Genomic DNA, 14,796 nt, shown 5'->3' with positions numbered 1-14,796 from the left:
TCCAGCGCTCTTCCTTCCACTCCAGCAATCATCCAGCGCTCTTCCTTCCACTCCAGCAATCATCCAGCGCTCTTCCTTCCACTCCAATCATCCAGCGCTCTTCCTTCCACTCCAGCAATCATCCAGCGCTCTTCCTTCCACTCCAGCAATCATCCAGCGCTCTTCCTTCCACTCCAGCAATCATCCAGCGCTCTTCCTTCCACTCCAGCTATCATCCAGCGCTCATCCTTCCACTCCAGCTATCATCCAGCGCTCATCCTTCCACTCTAGCAAGCATCCAGCGCTCTTCCTTCCACTCCAGCAAGCATCCAGCGCTCCTCCTTCCACTCCAGCAAGCATCCAGCGCTCACCCCTCCAAGCCTCAATGCATACTGGTCTCCCTATTCCAATTCTCCAACAAAGGTCATTTCTCATTAGAAACCCATCAGTGTTTTCACGGCCAACTACCTATAAATCACTCATTCCTATCATGATTTCCCCCCTTACACAGACACTAGGCCTGGCTCTTTTCTCTCTGATTTTATTCAACGCTCAATCCCTTACCAAAAAAACACTAATACTTAATGACCTTCTACTGGACACCAAACCCGACCTCTGTGCAATTACTGAAACATGGCTTAAACAGACGGACACCGCACTAATAAACCAACTTCCTACGGAATCCCATGACTTCTTCTCTATTCCCAGACAGAAAAGAAAGGGTGGGGGTATTCTCCTTGCAGCCAAAAAAGAGCTGAGACTTACTCAATTCCCAATTCATTCTCCCACAAAAATTGAAGCCGGATTTTTCAAATCTGACCAGCTACAAATCATTCTAGTCTACGCCCCTCCGGGACTGCTGGAATCAGATGCCTCCCCCATTCTAGAAATAATAGCTACTAACCTAAATCTTGCGGTTCCAGCCATCATTTTGGGAGACTTCAACTTACATGTTGATGACCCCTCTCCATCTACAAACTGTGAAACTTTCCTAAATGCAATGACCGCCATGGGATTCAAGCAGATAATCAACAACCCTACTCACAGAGCAGGACACACTTTGGATCTCATTTTTGTAAACTCAGGCATCGCGTACTCAGCACCCCCCATATGCAAAATAGTCCCCTGGTCAGACCATGCTTTAATTTCTACCACTTTTTCGCTGGCACAATCTAACATCAAACAAGATCTTCAACCTCAATTTACTTACAGAAACCTATGTTCATCCGATGAACTTCACGAACACCTTGTCCTAGAACTCCCCCACATAGACATCTCCACTCCCAACACGGCTCTCCACTCATGGTCCAACATCACAGAATCGGCAGCTAATAAACTCTGCCCACTGGCAACAAAAAAACCTAAACATAATGCCGCCAGAAGACAACCCTGGTTTAATGACCAACTACAAAAACTCAAGCTTTCACTGAGACAAAAAGAAAATAAATGGCGTAAAGCACCATCACCGACCTCCCTCTCAGCTTACAAACTCGCTCTTCACATTTACAAGAGCGCCACACTAAAAACAAAAAGGGACTACTACGCTCACAAGATACATCACCTCATCTTCGATTCAAAAGCCCTCTTTACTTACGTCTCGAACTTAACTCAACCCAATTCTCCGGACATCCCACTCAACCAAGTGCACGAAAAAGCTGAGGAGCTGGCCATCTTCTTCAGTAACAAAATTTCCAACCTGCAATCTCAACTAAAAACGAATACCCTAGCCCCACCCAGCACATTCCGCCATCACTGCAATGACATTGCTATACAAACCTTCGAACCCATTGCAATATCAGAGACCAAGTTAGTATTGAAGAGAATGAAACCATCATCCCACCCATTTGACCAGATCCCTCCCAAACTACTGCTGCTAATACCAGATACCATCTCCAAAACCCTAACTGACATTATCAATTGTTCCTTAGCCCAAGGAATTTATCCAGACGACCTGAAAGTTGCTTCTATCAAACCCCTATTAAAAAAACCGAACCTTAATCCTAAAGATCCATCCAACTTCCGCCCAATATCCAACCTTCCTTTTATAGCCAAGGTTACAGAAAAATTAGTCAACACCAGATTATCTGAATACCTCGAAGACAACAACATATTATTCCCCACTCAATACGGCTTCCGAAAATCTTTAAGTACAGAATCACTTCTCATATCTCTGACAGATTACCTCATCATGGGCCTCGATAAAGGTCACGCCTACTTGCTGATACTCCTCGACCTATCGGCGGCCTTTGACACCGTGAATCACTCCCTTCTCCTAAATCAACTAGCGAACATCGGAATTACAGGCTCTGCTCTTGCCTGGTTCAAATCATTCTTGGGAAACAGAGGATATAAAGTCAAAATACATAACAAAGAATCACAGTTTTACCCTTCTTCGCTAGGTGTTCCACAGGGCTCCTCTCTCTCCCCCACGCTCTTTAACATTTACCTCCTACCCCTATGTCAACTATTAACCAATCTTAACCTCAAATACTTTCTATACGCAGATGACATCCAGATTGTCATCCCTATCAAAGAATCCCTTACAAAAACTATCAAAATCTGGGAAAACTGTCTTCAAAATATTGACAACCTCCTCTCCAGCCTAAATCTAATCTTAAATTCCGCTAAAACCGAAGTCCTCCTAATTTCCCCTGAAAACAGTAACCTCACCTCAAATCCTCCAACCGGCTTTCAAACTTCACATGTAAGAGACCTAGGAGCCATTATCGACAATCGGCTAAATCTAAAATCTTTTATTAATCAAACCACGAAGGACTGCTTTTATAAATTACACGTCTTAAAAAGAATCAAACCACTTTTCCATTTCCACGATTACAGAACAGTTTTGCAATCAATAATCTTCTCTAAGTTAGATTATTGCAATTCTATTCTATTAGGTCTCCCGTCTTCTCATACTAAACCTCTTCAGATGGTTCAGAACACGGCGGCCAGAATTTTGACAAACACAAGAAGAAGAGACCACATATCTCCGATTCTCAAAGACTTACATTGGCTGCCAGTGCACTATAGAATCTTATATAAATCCATTACTACCATCTACAAAGCATTCCATCAACTCTCTCCGCTTAACCTCCAAATCCCATTTAAAAAACATACCTCCATCAGACCTATCAGAGAGTCCTACAGAGACTCATTGCAGGTGCCTCCTGCAAAAACCTTTAACCATAGGACTCTCAGAGACAGGGCTTTCTCTACAGCAGGACCTACCTTGTGGAATTCTATCCCACCAGAACTGAGACAGGAACCTTGCCTCCCCACTTTCAGAAAGAGACTTAAAACCTGGCTATTCTTGAAAGCCTTTCCAGACACCAACTGAACCCACTCTCAACTCAAGCAACTAAGAACTCCCGTCAGGGTAATCAACAACCTTTGACAACTCAATAATGTTCTCTCTCTTTTTTTTTAATGAGGCAGGTTTATTTACCTTGGTTTTATTTACCTTGGTCATTCTTTTGTTATCTCAGTGTTAATCTCTCTTTTGCCTTCTCTTCATTCCAAGTTGCATTTTATCCCTGTTTTATTGTAACTGCTACCTTATTCTTCTATCACATGTTAATGTTTTTAAGTTATTAAGTATTTATTCTGTTGTCACACCTTGTTATTTGTAAACCGGCATGATGCGACTCCCATCGCGAATGCCGGTATATAAGAAATTTAAATAAATAAAATAAAAATAAATGTAGTCTTTCACCACCCATCTCAAACAATTATTTTGTATTACTGCACCCCAAAAGTATAATTCTATACTTTTTAGCATTAAATCCCAGCTGCAAAGCTTTTGATCACTCTTCAAGGTTCCTTAAAATCACTTTCTATTATCGCTAATCCTTCAGGCATGTCTACTGCATTGCAGATCTTAGTGTCATATGCAAGAAGACAAAAAACTTTTCCTTCTATCCCCTCTGCAATGTTTCTCGTGAAGATATTGATCAGAATTTGTCCCAAAACTGATCCACAAGGGACTTCACTTAAGACTGTCTCTCTTCAGTTTAAGTAAATGTATTCCATGCATGCCAAAAAAAGTCAATAAATTGTGTGAATATGGGTAATGCTGTTCCAAATTTTAGAAAATAAATCTAGAGTCTTCAAAATGTGCAGCAAAGCAATTTGAGTCTTGTTGTAAAAGGTATAGTTCCAGCACGGCCATGTTTTACAGATGGGGCTGCGTCAGGAGGGACTCAAAGAATCTTACACAGGTAAGAAAAATTCCTAAGGTCATACAAGGCATAGGTCGATGTAATAAGTAAAAGAAGACTTGGGAAGTTTGATTAATTGTGAGATTTGGTGAAGGCAACCAAGGAAGGCTTTTACAGGTATGAAGCGCAACCAGCAAAGCTCATAAAGTGTGCCCTGCATTCCGTAATTAAAAACAAAAAAAAGGTTGAGGACCAACTGGTTCAATGGAGAGGTGACAGTTAAAAGGGCATCCTTTAAAAAATGGAAAGCAGGCCCAAATGAAGATGTAATCTGCAGTGAAATGCTGAAACGTGGAATACAAATAAAACAGTAAAAAAGCATGTTAGCAAAAAATGTCAAGTACATAAAATGACATGAAAGAGAACAAGTGAGGTGATCACATTTACAGATAAAATTATTCAAGCAGCAGATTGAGAGGAACTGCAGAAGGACCTTGAGAGACTGGGCACCTGAAATTTAATGTCACAGTGCAAAGCGATGCACAGGTACACAATATCGGGTTCCATATTAGGAGTCACCACCCAGGATAAGGACATTGCGTCCTTGTGGAAATATACTAAGCTGAGGATTTCAGTGTGTGGTGGTCAAAAAAAAGCAAACAATGTTAAGAATGACCCAAAAAGGAATGGAGAATAAAAAAACAGAAGATATCCCATTGACTTTAACGATCCACGATGCAACCGAACCTGGAGTAGTGTGTGCTGTGCTGGTCGCCCCATCTCAAAAGAGAAAGTGGAATTAGAGACCACAACAAAAATGATAAAGGGACTGAAGGGCGAGACGACACATATTAGTTTTCTTCAGGGGACAAGACAGGAGTTTATAAAATCACAAGTTAGGTGGAATGCTTACTCACTTTCAACTACTTAAAAAAGGGACACTCCATGTAACTAACCATCAGTAAATTTAAAACAAGTTGTAGAATCAGACTAGGGAATTTACTGCTGAAGGACGAGGTCAGAGCAGCTTAGAAAGTGGGATTTAAAAGAGGTTTTGACAAGTTCCTGGAGGAAAAGCCAGATAAGACTACAGAAAGCCATCACTACCCCTGTGTGTAACCAAAAAAATCAATTGACTTTTTGGGTTCTGCAGGGTACATGCGACTTGGCCCGGCTATTGTCAGACAGGCTGTTGGGCTCAATGGACCTTGTCCTTGCTTTTCTGACCCAGTATCCTATGCTGGATAGCTATTCTGCTTCTCTCTTGGGTACAAGTGGACTTTCCTATATATTCCTCAATAACCTACTTAAAGCTTTATTTGATGTTTTAACTGGTTTTACTCTTTCCCAATACATTTTCCAGGGAAGAGATCTTCCTTCTTTTCTTCCGTCCCTGCATCGGTGGTGGTAACATTTTCTGAGGAATAATTTTCCTGCACAGTTCTGCATGAGCTCACTTATATAATATTAAAAAATGTTTATTATACAGATTATACCCTCACTGATTTAACTGATCATGCATTTAACTCTTAATATGAAACCTGACATCCAGAGTGATCACCCAGAAAAAGATCTAGACATTATACAGTGAAATCATCCAGTGTGCTGCGGAAGTCAAAAAAGCAAACAATGTTAGGAATTAGGAAGGGAATGGTGAATAAAACGGAAAATGTCATAATGCCTCTTCTATTGTGGGAGGGAGGGAGGCCACACCTTGAATACTGTGTACAATTCTGGTCACAGCATCTCAAAAAAGATATAATTGCGATGGAGAAGGTACAGAGAAGGGCAGCCAAAATGATAAAGGGGATGGAACAGCTCCCCTATGAGGAAAGACTAAAGAGGTTAGGACTTTTCAGCTTGGAGAAGAGACGGCTGAGGGAGGATATGATGGTGGTCTATATAATCATGAGAGGTCTAGAACAGATAAATGTGAATCTGTTATTTACTCTTTCAGATAATACAAGAACTAGCGGGTACTCACGTACATTTAAAACAAATCGGAGAAAATTCTTTAGCTCAACGCACAATTAAGCTCCGAAATTCATTGCCAGAGAATGTGGTTAAGGCAGTTAGTAGTTGGGTTTAAAAAAAAAAAAAAAAGGTTTGAATAAGTTCCTAGAGAAGTCCATATACTATTAATCAACCTGACTTAAGAGAATAGCCACTGCTATTACTGGCATCAGTAGCATGGGATCTGTTTACTGTTTGGTTACTTGCCAGGTACTTGTAGTCTGAATTGGTCACTGTTGGAAACAGGATGGACACTGGGTCTGACCCAGTATGGTATATCTTATGTTTATCTTAGTCTTTCTCTCTCCCAGACTCCAGCATGCTTGCCACTCTCTATACACAATCTGTTGGCTCTTAACATTTATATCCATTTTCTTTTCCCTTAACTGTCTCTATTTTTGACTCTGGTCATTGGCCTGTCTTACATTGCCCTTCACCTCCTGCATTCTACCCTCCTCACCTCACCAATCTGCTACATTTTTTTTGAGGGTGTAAATAAACATGAGGATAAAGGTGAGCCAGTTGATATAGTGTATCTGGATTTCCAGAAAGCATTTGGCAAAGTCCCTTCTTAGGAAATTAAAAAGTCATGGAACAGGTTTCAGTGTGCTATTGTGGATTGCCAACTGGTTAAAAGTTAGAAAACAGGGTAGGGTTAATGTTAAATTTTATCAATGGAAAAAGGTGAATAGTGGAGTGCCCCAGGGATCTGTTCTGCTGGATCAGCTTTTTAATATATTTATAAAGACCTGGAAATGGGTTAACAAGTGAGGTGATCAAATTTGCAGATAACACAAAATTATTCAGAGTTGTTAAATCACAAGAGGACTGTGAGAAATTGCAAGAGGACACTGTAAAACTGGGAGACTGGGTATGCAAAAGGCAAATGAATTATAGCTACATAATGCAAGTTCCACATTAGGAGTCACTATTCAGGAAAAGGATCTGGGCATCATTGTTGAAGACTTCTGCTCAGTGTGCAGCAGCAGCCAAGAAAGCAAATAGAATACTATGAATTAGTAGGAAGTGGAATAGAGAACAAAAGATATATCATAAATCCTCTGTATCACTCCACGGTGAGACTTCATCTTGAGTATTGGGTGCAGTTCTGGTCACATCTCAAAAAAAGATATAGAAAAATTGGAAAGGTAGAGAGAAGGGCAATCAAAATAATAAAGGGGAGGGAACAATTCCCCTGCCAGACATGAGCTCACAAGTTAGGACTCTTCAGTCTTGAGATAGCTGTGGGGAGATATGCTAAAGGTCTCTAAAATAATGAGGAGTGTAAGAGTAAACATTAATTGGTTTACTCTTTCAAAAAGAGTACAAAGAGTAGAAGGGCACACAATAAAGTTAGTAGATGATACATTTAAAACGAACAGAGAAAATGTCCTCAATGCATTAGTAAGTTCTGGAATTTGCCACCTGAGGATGAGATGAAGGGTATTAGTGTAGCTATGTTTAAAAAAGGTTTGGACAAATCCTGCAGGAAAAGTCCATAAACTATTAAGGTGGAGATGCAAAAATCCACTTCTTAAGCCAGGATGTATGGCCCCTGCCATGTTACTTATAGGCTGGATAGGCCACTATTGGAAACAGGAGACCGGGCTTGGACCTGTGGCGTGACCCAGTATGCACAATCAGAGCTTCGGTGGTGCCCCTCTTCTCGTTTCTCTTTTGGTAGCATCACTTACGCTTTTTTTTTGCAGTACATTAGGCATGGAATGGAAATGAATTTGGTAAATCCTCTCCCTCTTTTTGCCCTTCGGTCATTTTCGCTAGTCACCTGCATTCAGGTACTGTGGGGCTTACAAACAGAGGAGGGGCAGGGGACTCGCTGACGCTCACAAGCCCTGGTCTCCTGCTTCGTGGCCCACTGCACCAGCCCCCAGGCCGCCCCCCGGCCCCGGGCCTCACCCTTCAGCGAGGTCTCCACCAGCCGCAGGTAGAGCTGCGAGCTCTTGTTGCCGTGGCTCATCTTCTGCGCCAGGCCCTTGCGCTGCAGCACGCACTCCTCGAAGCGCACGACGTTGCGGTGCCGCCGCCTCAGGCTGGTCAGGGCCCAGAACTCGGCCAGCGCCAGCTCCACGTTCTCGGGCGCGTCGCAGCGGATCTTCTTCACGGCCACGCGGGCCCCGCTGCGGCGCGCCAGCGCCTCGTACACCACGCCGTAGCTGCCGCGGCCGATCTCGGCCAGCAGGCTGTAGCGGGGCCCGCGGCGGCTCTCCCCGGCCGGGGGCGGCGGCGGCCTCAGCCGCGGCCTGCAGCCCCCCCGCCGCCGCCTCTCGCTGCTTTTTGGCCCGCTCGGCCTGCCGTCCGCTGCCGTTTCCATGGCGCTCGCAGGCGGGAGGTGGGGGGGCGGCGCGGAGCCCCCGCCCTCATCGCCCCGGCGGCGGCGCTGCTGAGGAGGAGGCAGCGGGGCGCGGGCAGCCGCTCGCGCGCTCGCATCGCCGACAGCGAGAACCGGGGAGCAGTGCGCTCGCGCCGCCACAGCCAGGCAGAGCGCGCACCGGAGCGTACCATGAGCGCGAGGCAGCGGGGGAGCACAGCCCGAGGAGGTAGCACAGGACAGCGCCACGGCGGGGCTTGCGCAGCCCAGTGCCCACCGCGGCCGGCGCGCGAGTGAGCGAGTCCTGGCCTCGATCACGCGCGCACGCAGAAGCGTTACTCAGTGAAGTGGTTGGAATTAACCGTCCGGCTCGCGCTCCCCCCCTGTGCCTCTCCTCAATCGGCCATTCCGAGTGTAAACACTGCAGGCGAGCTCATGAATCCTGGGGGGAAAGGAGATACAGGGAGAGCTCATGAATCCTGGGGGGGGGGGGAAGGGAGATACAGGGAGAGCTCATGAATCCTGGGGGGAAAGGAGATACAGGGAGAGCTCATGAATCCCGGGGGAGGAGGGGGGTACAGGGGAGAGCTCATGAATCCCGGGGGAGGAGGGGGGTACAGGGGAGAGCTCATGAATCCTGGGGGAAAGGAGATACAGGGAGAGCTCATGAATCCCGAGGGAGGAGGGGGGTACAGGGGAGAGCTCATGAATCCTGGGAGGAAGGGAGATACAGGGAGAGCTCATGAATCCCGGGGGAGGAGGGGGGTACAGGGGAGATCTCATGAATCCTGGGGGGAAGGGAGATACAGGGAGAGCTCATGAATCCCGGGGGAGGAGGGGGGTACAGGGGAGAGCTCATGAATCCTGGGGGGAAAGGAGATACAGGGAGAGCTCATGAATCCCGGGGGAGGAGGGGGGTACAGGGGAGAGCTCATGAATCCCGGGGGAGGAGGGGGGTACAGGGGAGAGCTCATGAATCCCGGGGGAGGGAGGGGGGTACAGGGGAGAGCTCATGAATCCTGGGGGGAAAGGAGATACAGGGAGAGCTCATGAATCCCGAGGGAGGAGGGGGTACAGGGGAGAGCTCATGAATCCTGGAAGGAAGGGAGATACAGGGAGAGCTCATGAATCCCGGGGGAGGAGGGGGGTACAGGGGAGATCTCATGAATCCTGGGGGGAAGGGAGATACAGGGAGAGCTCATGAATCCCGGGGGAGATGGGGGGTACAGGGGAGAGCTCATGAATCCTGGGGGGAAGGGAGATACAGGGAGAGCTCATGAATCCTGGGGGGAAGGGAGATACAGGGAGAGCTCATGAATCCTGGGGGGAAGGGAGATACAGGGAGAGCTCATGAATCCCGGGGGAGGAGGGGGGTACAGGGGAGAGCTCATGAATCCCGAGGGAGGAGGGGGTACAGGGGAGAGCTCATGAATCCTGGGAGGAAGGGAGATACAGGGAGAGCTCATGAATCCCGGGGGAGGAGGGGGGTACAGGGGAGAGCTCATGAATCCTGGGAGGAAGGGAGATACAGGGAGAGCTCATGAATCCCGGGGGAGGAGGGGGGTACAGGGGAGATCTCATGAATCCTGGGGGGAAGGGAGATACAGGGAGAGCTCATGAATCCCGGGGGAGGAGGGGGGTATAGGGGAGAGCTCATGAATCCCGGGGGAGGAGGGGGGTACAGGGGAGAGCTCATGAATCCTGGGGGGAAAGGAGATACAGGGAGAGCTCATGAATCCCGGGGGAGATGGGGGGTACAGGGGAGAGCTCATGAATCCCGGGGGAGGAGGGGGGTACAGGGAGAGCTCATGAATCCCGGGGGAGGAGGGGGGTACAGGGGAGAGCTCATGAATCCTGGGGGGAAGGGAGATACAGGGAGAGCTCATGAATCCCGGGGGAGGAGGGAGGTACAGGGGAGCTCATGAATCCCGGGGGAGGAGGGGGGTACAGGGGAGAGCTCATGAATCCTGGGGGGAAGGGAGATACAGGGAGAGCTCATGAATCCCGGGGGAGGAGGGGGGTACAGGGGAGAGCTCATGAATCCTGAGGGGAAGGGAGATACAGGGAGAACTCATGAATCCTGGGGGAGGAGGGGGGTACAGGGAGAGCTCATGAATCCTGGGGGAGGAGGGGGGTACAGGGGAGAGCTCATGAATCCTGGGGGAGGAGGGGGGTACAGGGAGAGCTCATGAATCCTGGGGAAGGAGGGGGGTACAGGGAGAGCTCATGAATCCTGGGGGAGGAGGGGGGGTACAGGGGAGAGCTCATGAATCCTGAGGGGAAGGGAGATACAGGGAGAGCTCATGAATCCTGAGGGAGGAGGGGGGGTACAGGGAGAGCTCATGAATCCCGAGGAAGGTACAGGGGAGAGCTCATGAATCCTGAGGGAGGAGGGGGGTATAGGGGAGAGCTCATGAATCCTGAGGGAGGAGGGGGGTACAGGGAGAGCTCATGAATCCTGAGGGGAAGGTACAGGGGAGAACTCATGAATCCCGGGGGAGGTACAGGGGAGAGCTCATGAATCCCGGGGGAGGAGGGGGTACAGGGAGAACTCATGAATCCCGGGGGAGGTACAGGGAAGAGCTCATGAATCCCGGGGGAGGAGGGGGTACAGGGAGAACTCATGAATCCCGGGGGAGGAGGGGGTACAGGGAGAGCTCATGAATCCCCGGGGAGGAGGGGAGGTACAGGGAGAGCTCATGAATCCTGGGGGGAGGAGGGGGTACAGGGAGAGCTCATGAATCCTGGGGGGAAGGGAGATACAGGGAGAACTCATGAATCCTGGGGGAGGAGGGGAGGTACAGGGGAGAGCTCATGAATCCCGAGGGAGGAGGGGGGTACACTAAAATAATAGGGAAAAGAACCACAAAGACCCGAGTTTTACAGTTCAAAAACACAGACTTTGAGGAAATGGGGAACTACCTGGAGGAAGAACTTAAAGGATGGGAGAACGAGAGAGATGTGGATCAGCAGTGGACCAATCTAAAAGGAGCAATCACCAAGGCAACTGCTCTATATGTTAGAAATGTAAAGAAAAGCAAAAGAAAACTGAAACCTATCTGGTTCTCAAAGGAGGTGGCTGACAAAATTAAAGCTAAAAGAACAGCATTCAAGAAATATAAAGGATCCCAAAGGGAGGAGCACAAAGAAGAATATTTGTATCAACTGAGGGAGACAAAGAAATTAATCAAGTTGGCAAAGAGTCAAGCGGAAGAGAGGATTGCCAAGGAGATAAAAATGGTGACAAAACATTTTTCAGATACATCAGCGAAAAGAGAAAGGTCCAAAGTGGTATAGTGAAATTGAAAGGTGGTAATGATCAATGTGTAGAGAGAGACGAAGAAATGGCAGAAATATTAAACGAATACTTCAGCTCTGTGTTCACTAAAGAAGACCCTGGAGAAGGACCATCTCTAAACAACAAGAAACTGGAGGGAAGGGGAATAGATGAAAATCCTTTTACAGTAGAAAATGTGTGGGAAGAACTAAAGAACCTGAAAGTGGACAAAGCCATGGGGCCTGATGGGATTCATCCAAGGATATTGAGGGAGCTCAGAGATGTTCTGGCGGGTCCGCTGTGTGACCTGTTCAATAGATCCCTAGAAACAGGAGTGGTGCCGAGTGATTGGAGAAGAGCGGTGGTGGTCCCGCTTCACAAGTGTGGGAACAGGGAAGAGGCAGGCAACTACAGACCGGTTAGCCTCACTTCGGTGGTGGGAAAAGTAATGGAGTCACTGCTGAAAGAGAGAATAGTGAACTATCTACAGTCTGGAGAATTGATGGACCAGAGGCAGCATGGATTCACCAGGGGAAGATCCTGTCAGACAAATTTGATTGACTTTTTTGACTGGGTAACCAAGGAATTGGATCAAGGAAGAGCACTAGATGTCATCTACTTGGATTTCAGCAAGGCTTTTGATACGGTTCCGCACAGGAGACTGGTGAATAAAACGAGAAGCTTGGGAGTGAGTGCCGAGGTGGTGACCTGGATTGCAAATTGGTTGACGGACAGAAAACAATGTGTGATGGTAAATGGAGCCTTCTCTGAAGAGAGAGCGGTTTTAAGTGGTGTGCCGCAAGGATCGGTGTTGGGACCGGTCCTGTTCAATATCTTTGTGAGCGACATTGCGGACGGGATAGAAGGTAAGGTTTGTCTTTTTGCGGATGACACTAAGATCTGCAACAGAGTGGACACGCCGGAAGGAGTGGAGAGAATGAGACGGGATCTAAGGAAACTGGAAGAGTGGTCGAAGATATGGCAGCTGAGATTCAATGCCAAGAAGTGCAAAGTCATGCATATGGGGAGTGGAAATCCGAATGAACTGTACTCGATGGGGGGGGAAAGGCTGATGTGCACGGAGCAGGAGAGGGACCTTGGGGTGATAGTGTCTAATGATGTGAAGACAGCAAAACAATGCGACAAGGCGATAGCAAAAGCCAGAAGAATGCTGGGCTGCATAGAGAGAGGAATATCAAGTAAGAAAAGGGAAGTGATTATTCCCTTGTACAGGTCCTTGGTGAGGCCTCACCTGGAGTACTGTGTTCAGTTCTGGAGACCGTATCTACAAAAAGACAAAGACAAGATGGAAGCGGTACAGAGAAGGGCGACCAGGAAGGTGGAGGATCTTCATAGGATGACGTACGAGGAGAGATTGAAGAATCTAAATATGTACACCCTGGAGGAGAGGAGGAGCAGAGGTGATATGATACAGACTTTCAGATACTTGAAAGGTTTTAATGATCCAAAAACAACGACAAACCTCTTCCGTAGGAAAATAATCAGCAGAACCAGGGGTCATGATTTGAGGCTCCAGGGAGGAAGATTCAGAACCAATGTCAGGAAGTATTTCTTCACGGAGAGGGTGGTGGATGCCTGGAATGCCCTTCCGGAGGAAGTGGTGAAGACCAGAACTGTGAAAGACTTCAAAGGGGCGTGGGATAAACACTGCGGATCCATAAAGTCAAGAGGCCGCCAATGAAGAGTGGGTGACTCGCCAGAGTGATGGCTATTGACACAATACCCTTATTAAATAAACATACACATGCTTACTGTGACTCCTACATCGCTCTAAGCTTCAACAGCAAGAGGTAATGGAAAAAAGGATTTGCACTCACAAAGAGGGGAGTAGCTGGCTTGTTACGGCGGTTACTACCCCAAACCAAATATGCCTGATACTTCACTTTCAATGCATATACAGCATAGCTCTCTGCTTCAATGACAGGGGAGAAGAATAACTGATACTTCACACATCCAGCAGAGCTCTCTGCTACAACAGCAAGGGAGAAGAAAAAGGGTTCGCACTCAAAACGCGGGGAGTAGCTGGCTTGTTACGGCGGTTACTACCCCAAACCAAATGTGCCTGATACTTCACTTTCCATGCATATCCAGCATGGTTCTCTGCTGCATCGGCATGGGAGAAAGACTGATACATCACGCATTTCCAGCATAGCACTCTGCTTCAACGGCAGGGGAAAAAAAATAAACAAACAAACAACAAACAACGGCAGGGGGAAAAATAAAACAAAAACAAAAAAACTGATGCTTCACGCATATCCTGCATAGCTTCAACAACAGGGGTGAAGAAAAAAAGGATTCGCAATCACAAAGCGAGGAGTAGCTGGCTTGTTACGGCGGTTACTACCCCAAACCAAATGTGCCTGATACTTCACTTTCAATGCATATCCAGCATGGCTCTCTGCTTCTACAGCAGGGGAGAAGTAAAAAAAAAAAAAAAAAACCAACAAGAGCTGTACAACATAGTCTAGGTAAAACAAATAAGCATGGGTGTAGCTTGCTTATCGCGGCAGTTACTGCCCCTACTACCCCTAACTAATCAAGCTAGATATTTCACTTGCATGCAGCTCCATCACTGCTCTCTACATTAATGGTGGGGGTGGAAGGGGAATAGAACAAGGAGCTAAGAGTAACAGATAAGAATGAGAGAAAAAATGTGTGAGGCTTGCTGGGCAGACTGGATGGGCCATTCGGTCTTCTTCTGCCGTCATTTCTATGTTTCTATGTTTCTATGTTACAGGGGAGAGCTCATGAATCCTGGGGGAGGAGGGGGGTACAGGGAGAACTCATGAATCCCGGGGGAGGAGGGGGTACAGGGAGAGCTCATGAATCCCGGGGCAGGAGGGGGTACAGGGGAGAGCTCATGAATCCTGGGGGAGGAGGGGGGTACAGGGAGAGCTCATGAATCCCGGGGGAGGAGGGTGGGGGTACAGGGGAGAGCTCATGAATCCTGAGGGAGGAGAAGGGTACAGGGAGAGCTCATGAATCCTGGGGGAGGAGGGGGGTACAGGGGAGAGTCCATG

General features: G+C 47.5%; 1 protein-coding gene across 3 annotated transcripts in view; it reads right to left on the bottom strand.

Annotated features, from left to right (window-relative positions):
• Positions 1-8,884, bottom strand: part of STK35 (serine/threonine kinase 35) — a 64,333-nt gene extending 55,449 nt beyond the window's left edge. For 2 of the 3 annotated variants that reach the window (XM_029612890.1, XM_029612891.1), the window contains exon 1: positions 8,067-8,884. In XM_029612890.1, coding sequence (XP_029468750.1) covers positions 8,067-8,481 — 415 coding nt within the window. In that variant the 5' untranslated portion in view covers positions 8,482-8,884. The remainder of the gene's footprint in view (positions 1-8,066) is intronic. The other variant, XM_029612889.1, reaches the window with a different exon arrangement.
• Between the last annotated feature and the right edge of the window lie 5,912 nt (positions 8,885-14,796).

Source organism: Rhinatrema bivittatum, chromosome 8 (genome assembly GCF_901001135.1).
Source record: "Rhinatrema bivittatum chromosome 8, aRhiBiv1.1, whole genome shotgun sequence".
Taxonomy (NCBI): domain Eukaryota; kingdom Metazoa; phylum Chordata; class Amphibia; order Gymnophiona; family Rhinatrematidae; genus Rhinatrema; species Rhinatrema bivittatum.
Note: the sequence above shows the minus strand (reverse complement) of the source record. Positions and strands in the feature narration are given on the sequence as shown.